Source organism: Falco biarmicus, chromosome Z (assembly GCF_023638135.1).
Source record: "Falco biarmicus isolate bFalBia1 chromosome Z, bFalBia1.pri, whole genome shotgun sequence".
NCBI lineage: Eukaryota > Metazoa > Chordata > Aves > Falconiformes > Falconidae > Falco > Falco biarmicus.
In genome coordinates this window covers 54,524,696-54,543,910 of record NC_079311.1, presented here as the reverse complement: position 1 = coordinate 54,543,910, position 19,215 = coordinate 54,524,696, and the positions used below count along the sequence as shown (strand labels likewise).

At 35.9% G+C, this 19,215-nt stretch overlaps 1 protein-coding gene across 2 annotated transcripts in view; it reads left to right on the top strand.

The window, feature by feature from the left end:
* KDM4C (lysine demethylase 4C) overlaps positions 1-19,215 on the top strand; it is a 297,463-nt gene that overhangs the window by 257,250 nt on the left and 20,998 nt on the right. The window contains exons 18-19 of one of the 2 annotated variants that reach the window (XM_056324192.1): positions 8,903-9,088; positions 15,932-16,102. In XM_056324192.1, the coding sequence (XP_056180167.1) occupies positions 8,903-9,088; positions 15,932-16,102 (357 nt within the window). The remainder of the gene's footprint in view (positions 1-8,902; positions 9,089-15,931; positions 16,103-19,215) is intronic. The other variant, XM_056324193.1, reaches the window with a different exon arrangement.

The window sequence follows — 19,215 nt, the reverse complement described above, 5'->3', positions numbered from 1 at the left end:
ATATGAAGTGGGCAAGAGAAGAGTTAGGATGACTGAATTCTGAGTGTCACCTGGTGTCTATGAATCTAGAAGGAAGTGGAGGTATTCTTGTGTTCAATGACTATATGTTAGCAGCATATTCATTATGTATGTAGGGGTTCTTTTTGAAGCAGAAGTTGGTGATTGAATATTTTTCTTTTAGTATTTATTCATAATAAGACTTTGAGGAGATAGTAGAGATATGTGTAAATGGTATTTTTGTCAGTAGATTTGTAGGGTAGGTTTACAGACCTCTCACATACTTCCTGGGTATATCTGACAGCACAGAACACTAATGGTACTGCTGTAGCCTGAAAAAAGAGTAGGGACTTAACTGCAGTGGTTGATGTTAAAATCTAACAACAAATATTGAGCACTTCAAGAATACTGAAAATAAATACAAAGCAGTTTACTCCCCTAGATATGGCATAGTTGCAGGTATTGTGGTGGTGGGTACCACTGTGTAGGCAACAGTTGGAGCTCTAACAAGGTCTTTTATTTCTTCCTTTTTGCCTTGCAACACTCATGTTTTACCAGTTAAGGAGATTACATAGTGTATCACAGGAACATAAACCTTTTCAGGCACTTGCTAAAATAAGAATGTCACCAAGTGTTTTCATTTTTTTATTCTTTTTCTTACTCTCTTAACCTATAGTGTGAGGATTTTTTCCATTGCAATCACACAATCTGTGCTTCAGAAGAGCTAAATTGTTATTTTTAACTCTACACTGTACATTTGTCTTTCCTTCCCTATGAATTAAAATGCTATTGGTACCTTAGTAATTTCACTGAAATAGTAGATGTATACTGTATTTATACAGAATTTTGGCAAATCCTGATAGTATTTTATCAACTCTTAAAATTGTATATTAAACCAATATGTATATTTGGTGCCATTTCATATTTAATTCAAAATGAAACAACATGACTTTCAAGTTCACTGTCCTGGTTTCATCTGGGGTAGAGTTCATTTTCTTCTTAGTAGCTGGTAAAATGCTGTGTTTTGAATTTATTATGAAAATAATGTTTATAACACACTGATACTTTAGTTGTTGCTAAGTAGTGCTTATTCTAAATCAAGGACTTCTCCATTTTCCCATGTTCTACCAGTGAGCAGGTGCACAAGAAGCTGGGAGGGGACAGAGCCAAGACAGATGACCAAAACTAGCCGAAGGGATATCCCATACTATAGAATGTCATCCTGAGTGTATAAATTGAAGGGAGTTGGCTGGGACCTGCATGTCGCTGCTTGGGGACTGGCTGGGCATCAGTCAGCAGGTTTTGAGCTATTGTATTGTGCATCACTTGTGTTTTTTCCTTTTGGGTTTTATTCCTCTCTCTCCTTCTCTCTCCTTTTCATTACAATTGTTGTTATTATTATTGTATTTGATTCTTTTGCAATTATTAAATTGTTCTCATCTCAGCCCATGGGGTTTATCTTTTTCCTGATTCTCCTCCCCACCCCACTGCCAGGGTGGTGGTGGGGAAGCAAACAAGTGGCTGCGTGATACTTAGTTGCTGGCTGGGATCAAACCATGACATTCACTCATTGAAAGCAGACTCCAAACTATATTACTTCAGACTTACTAGAGAATAAGATTGCTGTTTGTAATTGCTACTGATGCATAAGTGTTAGGTTTACTTCTCTGCTGGAATATATGACCAACAGAATTTCACCTACATCTAGATAATACCGTGTTTAATTTGCCATAGGCCCATGTTATAGGCAGATTTATGGACTAGTAGGAAATTACAAATAATTTTTTACAAGCAGTGGGTTTTTTTCCCCCTTAAGGTACTAGTTGTAATGTTTGAAATACCAGAAGGATACTTTATCTATCAACATTCTTAGTTAATTTTATATAATTGTCTAAACACGCTAAACATGCTAAACAGAGAAGTGGAATAGATGATCTAAAAAACTTTTTCTTCACATGTTCTGATTCTAAGATCTATCAGTTTCATATCTGAAATATTCAGTTTGGTTTAGGTTAATCAGGAATAAAAGGAAACATAAACTGAAAAAAAGAAATTAGCTTGTTTCCATAGAAACACACTATGTTCTCTGCCAAAATTAAGTGCTGACTTTGCATTCTGAAAGATGGTCGTGCAGACAACATGTGCTCAATGATCTGCAGATAATGTGTCAAATGTCTTCATAGTATGCATATTCTGATTATGTGGTGCATCATTAACAAATCTTTGTGCCAATACCTTGCTACCAACTCCTGAAGTATGACTAGAATGTAATCTCTCACTTCTAGTCCATGTTATGGCTTTGGACTGGAGAAAGAAAGTATTAGTTTCACTGTGCATCTTGTACTGTAGGTCTCAAGTTTATAACAGTTGATAAGCTGGTGAAGGTCCTTCTGTTAATATTCTCTGTAAAATATTTGCTCTGTTAAAATCTATCGGTATTTTACTATTGCTTTCAGTAGGACCAACATTGCATATCTAGAATGTGATCATACACAACAGCAATATTGCTTGTCTGGTAATACAAATTCTGAGGTAAAGCAGATCCATTATGAAATGCAGAGGTGCTAAATCAGATATCGCAGGAAAAAAACACATCACCCATGATTTTTCATTAATTTCCGAAACTTTACAATGGTGTCTTTGCCTTAGTGTTTATTTCCAATGATACCTATAAGGCCAAAAAAGCCAAATATATAAAAGAGAATGAGAATATACAGTTCAGTTACTGACTAGTAGTTAATAACCATCTGCAGCAGTAGGAGAAGAGCACTTATGGGTTGATTTTTAGTAATAGTTGAGATTTAATTACTTTTAGAAGCTCTCTTGAAATAGCTTCTTTTTGTAGAACATAATGCTGTATTATAGTGTGCTTCTTCACATAACTCATTCTTCTTACCAAGGCATAACAATACTTTTGGGAGGAATCAATCAAATTGTTTCCTAAAATCAAACCCCAGCTTTCTGCCACAACCTCAACTTGCGCTTATTTTAATAAATCATTGCATCAGAAAGCAGTGTTACTGTGTTTACTTCATGATCCTGTTAGGGACTGGAATTTCATTTTGTAAATATTACTCTTTTTGAGGGAAGCAATATTAAATTCTTTGTATAAGGTTGCATAATAATTATTATGAAAGCTATCAGTGAGCTTTCTTCTTCAAAATCCTGGCATCCAGTTTCCTCAGACTTGTTCTTTAAAATCCATTCTGTTTATATGTTTGCAACCTATTAATATTAAAGAGCTATTCCATGATTATGAAATCCATTTGCAGCAGCATATTTCTCATTTTGGGGGCAAAAAGAGGTCATTTCATCATCTAGAAAATTGCAGTACATTGTTCTGTCCTATATTCTTAATCTCCAGTTATATAAACAATTTTATTTATTCTCCAATTCATTTTGCATCTGAATCTCTGATTAGATTAAGATTGATCCTCATCTGCTTCCCCCATTGTGTCTGCCTCGCACTAATATCTAGCAAGCATTAAGTCAGAATGACGTTCTTCCTAGCAATCTAGGATGTTGAATTTGCTTTAGCTGGTCAGAACAGTTGTAGTTTCAGACTACTGAAGAACTGGCAGTTGGGCATTGAATTAACATGGCTGTATCTCAGTAAATGTGTTCATAGTATGTCAAGCCAGTTTATTTCACAAGTAGAAAGCTTTTATACCTAAATATGAGGGTGTTCCAGACAGAGAGGTGTTTAGATTCTGTCCTCTGCAAGAATGGTTCAGGATTTATTCCATTCTACACAAATCCTTCCTTTCACAAACTTTAAAAACTCGGACTTCAGGCAAGTGGGGAAGGGAGAGTGAAACCTGAGCCTTCACAACGGGTAATTCCCTCTTTTCTCTTGTGATTTTGATGCCTTCTTCCTTTGGTCACTTTCAGTGATTTATTTTTTTTTATTATTTTTTACATTCATATAATCCTTTTGTTTTCATGTATCACTACAAAAAGTAGTATTGACATGGGAAAGAAAAGGTGAAAAAAGTAATTTAAATTCATATGCTGTAAAGCTCCAAGTGAAAGTATGAGAAATATATTATTAGTTAGAAGCTAAGGAGGGAAAGAATTGCCAGTATGGGTCAGACACAGCATAGTTCAATTTACTGCTTACAGCTTATATAGGGCTTGGTATGTAGCTCAGCTAAGGTTCCAAAAGTCTGTGCAAAGAAGATTCGTATACTTTGCTCTGCTTTTATTCTGTGTATTCTGATTTTATTAATCAAATATCATAGATTAACTTTGACTTATAGTTTCAAAGATGAAAGAGCTTTTTCTCATATGACTGCATAGGGCCCTGCTGCCTAATACAGTTATGCAAGCTCCGAATTTGCTTCTACACCTGACTTTTGTTTGTGGATCTGTGTACATTTTAAAATTCATGGCTAAGTTTGAGACTCGCTGTAAAGTTGAGGTATATCTGCATCATCCCTTTCATTGTCATACTTCTACAAAGGACACAGCATCTTACAAATAATAGGAAACATATTTCATTATTTGTCAACCTTGACTCTTTTTTTGCTTTCTGAAAGAAGACTGATTTTCAGCATTTTTCTGGTATTCCATTAGCATGGGGAGAAATAGAATTATTTTTTTCCCCTGCATGTACAGTAACTTTTCCCCCTGTTCATACCCACGATCTTAATCTTCTTTGATACCTAAAGATTGTAAGAGTGTAGCACAAAAGATTAATCTGTATTTGAAGTTTACTGATTGTATTGGGCCTGGCTGAGATGGAGTTAATTTTCCCATTATAGACCTCATACTGCTGTGCTTTGTATTGGTAGCTGGCAAGTTGGTGATAACACACCAGTGTTTCGGCTGTTGCTGAGCAGCGCTCACACAGCATCTGTCTCTCTAACATCCCCCTCCATCACCACTAGGCTGGGGGTGGGCAAGATCTTGGGAAGGGACATAGCCAAACTGACCCAAGGGGTATTCCATACCGTATGATGTTTGCTCAGATATAAAAGCTAAGGGAAAGGAGGAGGAAGGCAGGGGGTGGGGAATGGTGGGCATTCATTATTTACAGCGTTTGTCTTCTGGAGCAAGCGCTATGCGTACTACAGCCCTGCTTCCTGGGAAGCGTCTAGACATTGCCTGCTGATCGGAAGTAGAGAATAACATCTTTTGTTTTCCTGTGTTTCTACATGCAACCTTTGCTTTATTAAAGCTCCTTTATCTTGACTCATGAGTTTTTTCATCTTATTTTCACCCCTCCCTGTCTTGCTGAGGAGGGGAGTGATAGAGCACCTTGATAGGCACCTGGTGTTCAGCCAAGGTCAACCCACCACACTGATGTAACAACTATCTTCCTTGTATTTGACAGTGAGATGGATTCATGTCATTGTTAAAACACAGGAAGTATTTTCACTTTCTTTAAGCAACTTGAAGAACATAATTACATATAACCAAGCAGTGTTCCTTTTATGTAAGAGTAAAACAAAAGTAATTTCACTTTTCATCAGTGTTACAGTAATTTTGCACCAGCATGATGAAAATAAGAATACAGCAATAGTAATTTGACAGCTTTTTTTTTTTAAAAAAAAAAATATTTCAGTACTTTCATGTTGCACCTCTGAAGAGTACTGTGAGAAATAACTTTTCTTACAATATGTCAGTTCGTCTAACACTTTCTTATTAAGTTAACCTGTGCATGAAGAGAACAGAGAATTTGATCTGTTTTACAGGGATGCATGAAGTTTTGCTCTAATTTCTGTGGGTTTGGCCATCCCATTTTGTGTGTTACATTTTCAGTTTTCCTGACTGCACTTTCAGCATCTCTTCCAGCATCCCTCACTGTCCTCATATTGTTTTTATTTTCCTGAACTTTTCTACTTCTGAAAGGTGATAAGACTTAAAATATTAAAACAGAACAATTTCACATATGTATAGATGGAAGTTCATCTTCTTCTAAAGCATTAGTCATGTAATGTAATGTTTCAGATTTCAACATCTCCCAAGTTTTCATGATACCTTAGTAAGATGCTGAAGCATCTTACAGCCACATTGTAATGTTTGCATATTTGCTGCCTTGCACAAGTGCTGCAAATAATTTAAGGGGATCAGCATTTCCTACTGTAACATACTTCCTTCAGTTTACTGTTAGTTTATCTGCAATTTACTCTTTCATCCCTTTTCCTCATTCTCTAAATTTTGTTTGAATTACATTTTTTGAGTGTTTTAGACAGAACATGTGGCAGTTTTTTTGTCTGGTTTTTCTTAATGTTCATATGTATTTTGTACTTCCTCTCATTAAGTGGACTGGTGAATTTCTGTGTATATCTGTGTTAAAAATCATTCAAAAGGAGCTTTGTATTTGCATGAATTCTGTGTTTAGACATTACACAGAATAGATTTCAATTGTATTTTCTTTCTGGAATTCCCATTTTACTTGGTTCTGAATATATGAAAAAATATATGAAAATAATATATAAGTCCTTAAGTCCCCTCAAGACACGGGTACTTGATCTATCTGAAAATGGCTTCATGCACATGAATACAAATGACAATGAGATATCAACACGTCAGTGATGTCTCTGGAACATTTGTTTTGATGACAAAATCATCTTTACCTCTTACTAGTCTTTCAGACCTGATGCTGCTACAGCAGACTGAGCTGAGTTCTGGTCCTTTTAATGAATGATAGGTAGAATTTTTAACTAAGTTCCGGATACTGCTCTTGTTTCTGCTTGTGCAAAGCCATGCAGACTGTTGGCTTTCAGAGAGGGTGGATATGAAGGCAGAACTTGAAGAGATTTTCACGTACAGAATGATGCATGGACTAGAACCCTGCATGACCAATGAGCTTGACAGGGCTAGCACTTGCAAAAGGCATTATTTCAATAACAAACTGTGTGCCAGTAAGCCACTGAAATGATGTAAGTGCTGAGTTACACAGTAAAATTTCTGCAGATTTTCTTCAGAATAGGGAAAATAATAAAAAAAAGAACAAAATTTTCGGGTGACTTGGGAAGAAGTATTTGATGTAAGTTAGTTTGAAATACTTCAAATTATTAACCGTACAGAAAAATAAATCAAAATTATTCTTACTTGTGTTCCCAACATAGGCAGACAAGAGTGTGTTTAACAAAATCAGTGACTTGCAAATTTAGAACAATGGAAGTAATCATTATTGCAGCAGTATGTTTTCAGATTATTGAATTCACTGTTTTGTGTCATTAAAGAAATTCTCTCTATTTTAGAACAGCTGAATTGATTTTATGATCATCAATAATATTGGCATTTTTGTTAGATGTGATGAGAGTTATCAGAAGATAGTCCCCATACGTGATCTAAAACAATTGTCCATAGAAGTTATTAAAGTAATTATTCTATCTACCATGTTTGTTAATGTCGTTTGGTGGCAGGATAGCAGTCATCTTGTACTTTGTCTTTTTTAATACGGTGGAGCTTATTTCCCAGAATTAGTTAACCTAGCTCATGTCCCATCATTTTTTTCATATGGGCCACTGACTTATGTCACTTACAAAATAGTGACAATATTTTCATGTGGTCTCCATTTTGACAAAAGGAGAAAAAGTAGTATGTCTTGACACTGGTAAGGCTGTTCACATGATGTTTTAATATATGAAGTGGGGAAATACTGCCTACTCAATCACCATTATGTTAAATACTTAACCAATGAAAGTCAGACTAAAAAGAATGAAAAGGGGCTTAGGAGCAGCCTTGAGCTGTGGAATTATGCGAAGGCTTGAGATAAAGAAAACATTTCTAACTTTGAGGAGATTTATCCGCTGTAACACATTGTCCTGGTTTCAGCTGGGATAGAGTTAATTTTCTTCCCAGTCGCTGGTGCAGTGCTGTGCTTTGGATTTGGTGTGAGAACAATGTTGACAGCACATGGATGGTATTGGTTGTTGCTGGGTGGTGTTTATACCAAGTCAAGGACCTTCCAGTTTCTCAGGCCCTGCCAGCCAGAGGGCTGGAGGGGCACAAGAGACTGGGAGGGGACACAGCCAGGACAGCTGACCTGAACAAGCCAAAGGGATATTCCATACCATGGGACGTCATGCTGAGTATATAAACTGGGGGAAGAAGAAGGAAGGTGGGGACATTTGGCATTATGGCGTTTGTCTTCCTGAGTAACCGTTACACGTGATGGAGCCCGGCTTTCCTGGGGATGGCTGAGCACCCGCCTGCCCGTGGGAAGTGGTGAATGAATTCCTTGCTTTGCTTTGCTTGCGTGTGCGGTTTTTGCTTTACCTATTAAACTGTCTTTGTCTCTACCCAAGAGTTTTCATACTTTTACTCTTCTGATCCGCTCCCTCATCCCACAGTGGGGGGAGTGAGCACGTGGCTGTGTGGGGCTTCATTGCCAGCTGGGCTTAAACCACGGTTTATGTTATCTGAGAATGTTGTAGAAACTACTTCATGAATGATTTAGATTAGCCATCTCCCAAAGACTGTTTTAAGCATGCATTTAGTCCAGCTTCAAAGTAGGGGCCTGGGTTAAATGATATGTGGAAGTCCTGTCTAACCCTACATTTCTATGGGCCTATTCTCTTTATTTTTGAGTCCTACTGTTACTTTTTGCAGAATTCTGTATAGGATTTTTTATTTATCTGTTTTAAGAGAAGCAGGTTAATTTTCAGAGGAGTGTATGGAAAATATAGCTATCTATATATCAGTTTTCTTACTATAGCACCAGAACAGATAGTCTTCACATTAACGTCAAAAAGGCAAAAATGCTATCTATTAATTACTGTATTACTAAGTTATCTTGTAATTAAAAAATGCTGGTTCTTTAGCCGCGCATATTGCAAGGTAAAAAATGTAATCAATGAAGCACAAGTAACTTTTCAGTATTCAAGATACTTGCAGAAATCAATAAAGTTAAGATAGTATGGCAAACACTCTTGTTTGTTTTGCTTTACAGAAATGTATGTTCTGTAGACAGAAAATTAAGAAAATCTCTGGTGCCTGCATTCAGTGTTCGTATGGACGCTGCCCAGCCTCCTTCCACGTTACCTGTGCCCATGCTGCAGGAGTGCTGATGGAACCTGATGACTGGCCATATGTTGTCTACATCACGTGTTTCAGGCACAAGACCAAACAAAATGTGGTAAGGAATATGTTTCCTTATTTGTTAAGAATTAGAACTGCAGAATTAAAGTATATATCCAGAGAAAATGGAAGAAAGGATCCATATTATGATCTCTGTCTATCATATTCCTATACATAGCAAAGTATTACATCTTGAAGGTTTTTCCTTGTGCTGTTACCTGAGAGAAATGATACTTGATATACCTAACATATTTTTGCATTAGAATCATTGTTGAATGTATTGGTTTGACAGTCAGAACAAATCCTTCAGTTCTCTGTTTTGTTAAACTGGAGTGTGTTACAAATACCCAGATCACAGAATCTTGCAAATACTCACAGATAACTGTGAGATAAAGGATATGTTATATATGTAAGTTGTTTGTTCTGCAGCCAAGCAGTGTCTTGCAAATATCCAATTATAATTGTTCTATCATCTGGCAAAATAGCATGGTATGTCATGGAAATTCATGTTACTACTGTTCCCTTTTATTTCTAGCCAGTGCTGAGGAGAAACCTTTAATTTTACATGAGGCATATTAAGAATTAGTTTAATGTCTTTTTTTTTTCCAAATTAGTTGTTACTATCTCAGTTAAGAAAGAACTCTTGCCATTTATCTTGAGCTTTTGAAACTGTATTTTGTTTCCTAGCAACCTAGAAGGATTTAACATAGTCTTACATAGTTTGGTAAGTTAGTCAAGTTGAGCATCTTAAGTTTTCAAACTTTTTATCTCCTTTATACGTTAGAAGTGAAAGAAATAAACCTAGGTAAGGTCTGTGTAACATAAGTCTTTCTTTCAAGAGGTTGTCAGTGAATCCTTGGTCTCAATGACAATACTACTAAAAAGTAAGAATTTCTTTTGATTGTAGTAAAATGTAGTGCCTGCCAACTACAGGAATCAGTCCTGAGTGTTCAGTCTGCTGGTAATTCTTAAAAAGGGAAGCAAATTGTGTGTCACTGTTTAGAACTTCCACAGAACTGTTAAGCCTTGTAAAGATTTTTCTTTTCCAAAATGGATTGACATGTGAAACTAGTACACTAAACCAAATGGGTTTAGTTTCTTCAAACATTTTTCAGGAAAATGAGTTTGGTTTGAGAAACAAACTTAAACCTCTATCTGTATAGGCAGCTTAAGATATTTTTCTTGGCTTTCTTGGAAAACATTCTCATTTGTTGAAAATTAGTGGGTTAAAATAATGGTCAGCAAAAAAGGGCTGTTCTTCCCAAATATTTTCTAGTATTTGTTTGGGACAAATCTTTGTACTGTAGGTAGTGGGATTTGCATCACTAGTTGTGAAATCATTCCCCGATCAAACAGAAGTTTCTGCATAATACTTTCTTCTATTCCCACTTTGTATGTATATTGCGACCACTTCCTCAGCCCCTTACTTTTCCACCTTCCTCTAAAATACCTGTTTCTGACGCTGGAATCCCCTTATGCAATGGAATCCCCCTTAAACAATGTGTGTGATTTTCTTCATATTATTCTCTTTTGTGATACTAAATAGTAAATGTGCTTAAGTTTTGGATTATTTCTCTATATTTATCCAACACTTAATATAGTGGTATATCTGCCTTAACAGTCTTTTTTTCTGGCTGTTCATGTTATTAATAGAAATAGCTACAAAATATTAATGAAAACCAGGTAGGTTGTTTAAGCAGAATTTATACTTTCAAGCTCATACAAAACAGTGCAGACTTTAGCAGTTAACTTTCTTAGTGTACACTTTCTCTGGAACAGAAAAGAAGTTATTAAATAACTATTATTTTGAATGGTGGGAAGTGAAAACTTCATCAGAATAAAACACAACAGTAATGGACCGACATGGAATCCCATAAAATCCATTTTTTTTTAGTGATTTTCTTGACCTATATTAGGTAGAGTAAAAAAAACCAAAAAACCCACAACAAACCCCCAAAACCAACCAACTATAGAGAAATGGGATTTTGTTTGTACTACTTAAAAGTTTGTGTGAAAGATGTTCAAAGTGCCTTGGAATTAGACCATCACATCCTTTCTTGAAACTCAGCACCAACCTTTTGAAAAATTCTGTGTTAATGTTTTTCTTGTGGCTCAAATCAAAATCAGATTTGCAGGAGAGAAAGAAAAATTATACTTTTATATTTTTCATCAGGCCAAAACTTGGAAAGATTGGTTATTTTGTTAAAGAATCTTCTTCTGTGAAATTCTTAACCTACTCCTGAGACAAAGGAGATTGCCATATGTTTGTATATGCTTGGTTTTGTGCCCTGTCTTCTGGATAATTTATCTAATCTTATGTTCAAGCCTTTGGAAGTTTTTTTCACCATTGGTTTTCCTGTTACGGCTTTCTTAGCTATTAGCTATTCCTTTGTGCAGAAATTACATTGCTCTTCACCATTAGGCATAGCAATGTAGAAAAAGTAGAACAGGGGAATCATGCAGACTGAAAAATTATACTCTGCAAATTTTTACAGGAATCAAATACATTTCCATGTCAGCAAGAAAAAAACCAACTCTTCTGGTATTTAGCAGTTGAAAACACTGTATTTAAAGGAAGGACACTATTATTTCTCCTCCTTTCAAGGAAACAAACCTAAAAATGTCTGGGTTTTTTCAGTAATATAGACCCTAGATATTGTGCCTAAATGGTCAGTGAATACCTGTGATTGCTACTTTCTTCAGGTTTTAAAAAAATACCAAACAATCCAAAACTTAACAACCAAAAGGTGGCTTCTGGGATCTAGGAAAAACTGTGATATGTTTCTGTAGTGGTGTTGTAATATGTAAGTCAATGAGGTTATGCAACAAAAACCCTTCCTACATTCAGATAACTTTAATTTTACCGGTATTAGTGTATCTTTTCACCTCCAGCAAGGGCTTATTGTAATGATGAGGTGGAGTATGCAACCAAATTATTTATGCCTGTGATCTCAAGCAAATTGTGTCCAAATTATTCACCAATATACTATCATAAGTAATTTTCACTGGGGATCAGATTCTGCATTGTCTTTGGGATTTTTTCCTAGAGTATTATTTTAATGTCAACCATGGAAAACGCTGTTCGGTGTTTTGATGAACAATCATCAAAAAGACAATCGAAAGGGAAATCATAATCCTTGCATCCACATAGTACTACCAAATGAAGGAAATATACCAAGAACTGGAGTTTTTAAAGGTCAATATGACTTATCAAAAATATGATCTTTGGAGGTCCGTGGACTCAAAAGTAAGCATGCCTATTGTACTTGCTGAACGTACAGCTTTAGGAATAGCATAAAAATTTGGTAGTAGAAGAGTTGTTTTATACAGAACGTTTTTTGATTATTCCTGTTGCAGCCTGTATTATTTTGTTATGTAAATTAGAGTGTCAATATGCAAGGAAGGCTCTGTGATTTACCACTTACAGACAGTAGGCCATGTTTTTTCATTTTTCCTTTTACTGTTCTTCTCTCTGGGCATGAAACATATCACTCACACATTTTTCATCAAACTGCAAAACCACTTTGAAGTACAGTTGAGAATAGGTGCTGCAGATGGATTTGTTTTGATTAAAAGAACTTTCATACACAAGGAAATGAGGCAAAGAAGTTGTATGCAACTTCTGTATGCTAACAGGAAAAAAAAAACAAACGCAAAGGATCCATAGAAGTTTAGCAAAGACAGCACTGAGGGTCAGAGAAAGCCAGCTGGAGGCAAACATATACTCACAGGTGGTGTTTCATTTGGGAAGTGTGATCAGAAGAGGCCATTTAGGTAGCTGTGCATTTTGAAAAGCTGTCTTTAGAAGGAGCAAAGACAGAAGCTGCAAAAAACCATTAGACAGGAGTTGCAAAAACCTACTGTTGCTGCTTTTTTGAGCTATTTCAAATTATCTTCTGCTATTATCAGCCAGTTCTTACCTCTGTAGCACACAGGGAATGGAGGGATGCTGTCAGATGGAAGCTGTAGACCCTTTTTATGTTGAATACCTGAGTAATGCAATGTCATTGTTTGCCATTGTCTGCTAACTGCTGCCAGCCCTGTAACATTTCATAAAGACTAAGGCATGCCTTAGGAAAGACATATTCAAAAATCATGAATCAACACATTTTTGTTGATGTCATGATTTGACATCATGCCTAAATTGGTGTTCTGAGGAGTAAGCTTAAAATTATGAGAGTTATCTTCCTGTATCAAATATATTTCCAAATTTTGAGGATCCCCCATTAAACATTGTAGTCAGAGAAAGTTTCTAGGTATTTAGATATACATCAGATTCCTATTTCATGATAATTGTTATATTTTCATGTATATATATAGCTTATATATTTTATTTAACAAGATTTTTATGTCCTGCTGTACTGAAAATGAAGGAGAAAGTAATTTTCCTTCTTATCTTTTTGAAGTTTGCACACAGAAGGGGAAGTTAACTTTTTTCCTTTGTATCTGGTGGTTTTCTGTATTTCTGCCACTATCTTAGTTCATCCTTGGCTTAGGTACTTTTAAAGAAAATCATGCTTTTTAAACCACAGCTTTCTCAATAATCTGGTAACTACCACAGCAGTTTCTTTAATCTGATAGACTCCCTTACATAACAACTGTCCTTTCTAGTCAAAAATGACATTCTTAACATCAATAAATTCTTAAGATTTTCTGACAGGAAATGTTTTCTGGGACATGCAATCAATCACAGACTGTGCTTGTCAATATTCTTTCTGAGAAATAAATCTAGAATCCTACCAAGATAACATATTAAAAAATAATCTTCTCCTTGTGTTAGGATGCATATCTGGGTTTTATTATTTGTTCTAATGAGCAATGGCATTTCTTCCCTGAAATTTTTATTATTAAATGAACCTCTGTTGTCACTTAAAATATTATAATTTTCCTTTTGTCTTCTCTGAAGAGTCTCATCTTCAGGCTTTAAAAACATTTGAACTTTTTAATAGAGCTTTTTTTCCTTGGGCTTCTGTAATACCAGCCTTTGTAAAATATATCATATAAGTAATCAATTCATACTCTCCAGCTTACTTCTGACCCTGCCCCGCCCAACTGTATAGACTAAAGTCTAGAATTGAAAGGTAAATTAAAAGTTAAGCTTACATACATTTCCAGACTGGATAAAAAGTGCTAACTGACATGTAATTGCTCCTGTGATAATATCAGTAAATTCTTATGTAAGTAGTTAATTTTGCAACTTAGTTTAACTATAGGCAGGTAAAATGGGGAAGAAACAATTTTGTTATACGTGTAAAGGGTTCAATAATTTGTGAGTATGCTCAGAACATTATTTCTGGGTAAACCTGAAAATGCTCTAGAAACATCATTGGGGTTTACTATCTGAGGTGACCTCAACTAAATCCTCCAAATGCGTATGTCAGGCAGAGCTCTGACACGCAGAGGTTTAGTGCACTGTCTCCAAAATGGTACAGAATATTTGTCCTTAGTCTGCAGGAGCAGAGTTTTAAAAGTTCTAAATCCCAGAAATTGGTCCAAGAAAAAGGCACAATAATGATTACAGTCTCCTCAAAACCAGAGTGTTCAAGTTTAGGGTGAGTTTTTCTCTTCCCCAAAAGCACTGACATTACTGTTAATGCTTGGAATCTAATGAAAAGAACTGGTGCTGTCCTTGGTTCTCCCTTTGATATTAGTGCTAAAAATTCTATAGCTGTAGCAATTCCCAGATTTTCACAGACACTTTTTAAGATTATTACATTGATTGAAGGATTCACAGCCTTTGAAGGTTTGAAAAACAGTGCTAGGGCTAGGAAATTGAGTAACTACTTTAGCATATGTAATAAAGTATTCTCATGCTGTTTATATAAACAGTTCTAATAAAAAATATTTTATGCTTAGAATATACCAGTGTAGTTGCTCCTTGTAGTAGCATCTTCCATGATAAGAAAAGTTCAACTGTTCACATATAGCCATTCACAGTAGCTCATCTTTCATAAGCAAATAGACCTTTGTGAGGTAATGAATAGACAGCCAGGATCATAAGATGCAAGTGCCCTGTGTTATTAGGATGAGAAGCTCTTGATGTTATTTTTCCTGGGAGAAGAAGCTTGCTTTTTAAGTGAAAGGTTCATGGGGATACAATAGTTGGGAGCTGAGATGTAACAGCTGTCTGCATCATGTGAGCTTCTGAGCATTTGCTCATTTACAAGCTTCCATTATTTTTTTTTATTTATTCATAGAATCCATCAAGCAGTTTTTGATGTAGAATTTTTGCATAGTTTAACAACCCTGCTACTTTTTTGAGTGACATAACTAGGTCTGGGGCATTAAAACTGAGAAATGAAAAAAAAATTGTTACTGATTTGCTGCATAAATAACTGATGAAGGGTGGTCAATGTCTGAAGTTTTAAAGCAAAAGTTCTGCACAGTATGGGTTAGGAAGTTACTCAGGTACACTGCTGTAGACAGCTCTTACAGAGCTGGATATGCGTTTAGTTGTTGCATCCCATTCAGCAAAATATGTAGAACCTTACTGAAATCCAGTACTTAAAACTCTGATAATTTAAAATAATGGAAGACCATAGTGTGGGTTCATCACATTTTGCCTCTTCAAGCAAATTCTGCAAATTATTCTACAAATAAAATTTACAAATACTGCTAATTGTATGTTATTGATCTAATGCAGACTAGTTAGAAGGCATCACTTGCAAAAATATATTTGAGTGCTGTGATTTGTTATTCTTCAGATGCCATTTGTTTTCTCATAAAATGGAAAAAAATTATGTGTAAAACAATTCTGTGTGATCATGATGGGAAGAAATTATTTTGTATTTGAAGTTTTTACATTGGGTGATGAGCTGTTATCAACCCTTTTTGACACTGATAAATTTCTGATGAGTAAGTTGCTATTTTAAAATGACTTATTTTAAATTCTTCTTTCAAGAGAGCTAAAGCATGTGAGAAGACCATTACAGTTGGGCAGACAGTCATCACGAAACATAAGAATACACGATACTATAGTTGCAGAGTCATAGGAGTGACATCCCAACTTTTCTATGAAGTCATGTTTGATGATGGCTCTTTCAGTCTGGATACTTTTCCTGAAGACATTGTAGTAAGTACTTTCTCACATACCTGTTCTGGTTTGGTTGGGGTTTTGGGGGTTTTTTTGGTTGTTTCTTGGTGGTGGTGGTGTTATTTATTTCCTTTTGTGGGTTTGCTTGGTTTGTTTGTTTGTTTTTAATTAGAGGGTTGGAACCTTTTGAACTACTTCTTTTGACCTTGAGGAGATAATGTCTTAATATTCAGTTCATGTCTGTTACTTTTGCTGCTGAGAATGTTTATTAATGAGCTTCCAAACCTTGGTTGTTCTAATTAGTCTTTGCCATTTGAACAACTAAATCAAAAGTAATCTTAGATTTTTTAAAAAATTAAATAATATATGTATTTAATAAAGGATATGAGGGGGAATTCCATATATCCCTCTCTGTCTCTGAGAGATGACTTGTTAAAGTTCCTTGTAGAATAGAAAAATCCTGCTGTAATGGGAAGGACAACTTTCAAGGATCTGTTCTAACAACTTGTTACACCTTTTGATATTTAGTTTGTTAGATTACATTATTAATGCTAAAAATCATCAGAGAGAAGAATGTGTAGTTTATTGCATTTCCAAAAAGCAATTGAGATTGTAATTTCCATATGCATTTCCATAAACTAACATGTTTCTCAGAACTGTTAAGAACAACATTGCGTACTTGGTGCACATGAACAAAATTTGCAGACAGTTGGGGAAGGATTCTGTTTCCTTCCAAATCTGCAATGAATACATTGGATGTTAACATTTGTGGTGTTCATCAGGTGCCTCTTGACATCTTTCTTACGATATGACTCTAACCCTTGTTTACCTTCATGCTCCTCTGAGTCTGTTTTGTGCTGAACTGGTATTTTTGGCGTACCGCCTGCTAATAATCTCTGAAAGTTAGAGCTTTCAGTGAATATTGATATGCAAAAGTGCTGTTTGTTGCAATACCACTTTTCACTTAGCCCTGCTTCCTATTCTGTATGTTGAGGGGGAGAGTCTGGCAAATGCAGTCGTGCAAAAGAATACATGCTTTGCAGCTGTAAGGGCTGTGAAGTGCTCTAGGAGTACTCCTCCATATTCTTCTACTGCTAAAGTCTTTGAGTCTTCTGTTTTCTGCAGACCTAATGTTTTCCTGGAAGTAGCATTAGCTGAAGATACATCAGTGGAAATATTACTGTGGTTCTTAGAAGCTTCTTAGTTATTGAAAAGTCTGATGCCTTTTGAAAATACGGTATTTGAAAAGGTACATTTCACAGCAGTGTAAGGGGATTGAGCTGTTTACCTCCCACTGGTCTGAATAGAAGACAGTCAGTGAATCCCTCTTACATGTCTTTGAAATTATCCTTTAATTCAAAACACTCTGAAAGGCTTCATTAATGATCAAAGACATTCTGATTGAGGATGATCAAGATACTACATAAATGTGGCTGTATTGTTACTAAAAGCACCTCTTTTGTGTATGCCTGCATCAAGGATCTGGTAAGGCAGAGATGAGAAACTGCTTGCTGCCCTAGTGGGGTAGTCTGATCCGGAGCTAAGAATAAATGTAATCAGGTCTGGATATGCCTCAGTGCTTCTCAGATAGTGGATGAACAACACATAATTGTTTGATGAAAACACCAAACAAATTTCACATTCCTTAGAGAAATCTTGTTGTGTTTTCATTAGATAATATACCTGCAGCAGTTACTGGAAGGGAAAAAATAATGTTTTTTCTTCTGCTTGGACTAAAACTTGCTAATCCATGCAATGTGCGTATCAGGTGTTAGTGCCGCTGGGAGGACTTAATTCATCAAATCTGGTATGAAAGCAATGTTGCTGCCTATTGAAGAACTTATTTTTCTAATCTGTTTTCACTTTTCGACTAGCTTACAAAGATAGCAGGAGCTTTCTGCTTTTCCAGTATGTGCTGAATCTACTGCATCATTTCAGCTCAGCTCGGAATAGACCACAATTCCAATGTTCAGACATAGTGATTTATTTTTCAGGAGGAAAATAGGGAGCAGGGAAATTTCAGTCTCAAAGATTCATGAAACTCTCTTTGCATGTTTCTTTGCATGAAAGTTTCTTTCATGAAACTTTCTTTGCATGGTACACTACCAAATCAGGGTGTATATTGTTCTCTTCTCATACTTGTTTTGCTTGGTTTGTGTTAGCATTTGCTAAATATATCAGGTTTGGGTGGTTTTTTTGTTGTTGTTTTGTTTTGTTTGTTTGTTTTTTAAGTATAGGTGTTAGATATAGACATCACTATATAGATTTTTTTTATTTCAAGTTATTACATCAGTACTATTCCTGATTTCTACCTTGTCAGAATTTCTTAGAATAATCACTTCTCAATTACGACAAATTGGAATCAATTTAAATCAAATTAAATCAATTAGATGATGTGTTAACCAGTCAGCTTTCCCTCAACCCAGCAGGTGTAAGAGGGTGCAAAGTAGTATATGGGTACAATTTTTTGCTGGAAGAAACAGTAGGACAACTTCCTCTGCGAGTCATGGCAAGACAGCAATGAGGGCGATAATACGTGATATCTTGAAGGAGGTGAGATGACAGCTCTAGCAGTTAGTTTAATGATGCATGCAGACAAGTGGGGAGTGTATATGCTGAGCAACCGCTACCAACAACCAGCGTGTATGTGTGCCCGTTGCCACTTCTTGAAGGTTTAATGCTCTGTAACTTGTCAGACAGCCCCTAGCTCAGCACCAAGAGGAGTACTGTCCTGCCCAACCGGCCACATGCCAGTTTACAGAATATGCATAAGGAAATGTCTCATTTTTTTTGGCCTGCACATTTAGGGAGGGTGTCCCATAGTCCTCCCTCCTGCCCCCTCCCCATTAGTACCTGATGGACATACCTCCACTGACATATCTTGACAATTTGCTAGAAATGAATATTCTGGGTATTTAGCTAGAAGTTTTATTTGTTTCTTTACGTATTGTGGCTATCAATAATGCCTTAACAGCAAATATAATACAAATAAATATACGTATATATGTAATGTGAAATTAGAGTTAAGGATGAGGTTTTTCCCACACTACCTTAAAATCCCAGCTAAACAGGGATACCTTGCAGTATTCTTGGTAGTAGGTAGAAAGGTCCCACCACATTATTTTGATTGCAAGGAAGAAAGGAAGAAAAAA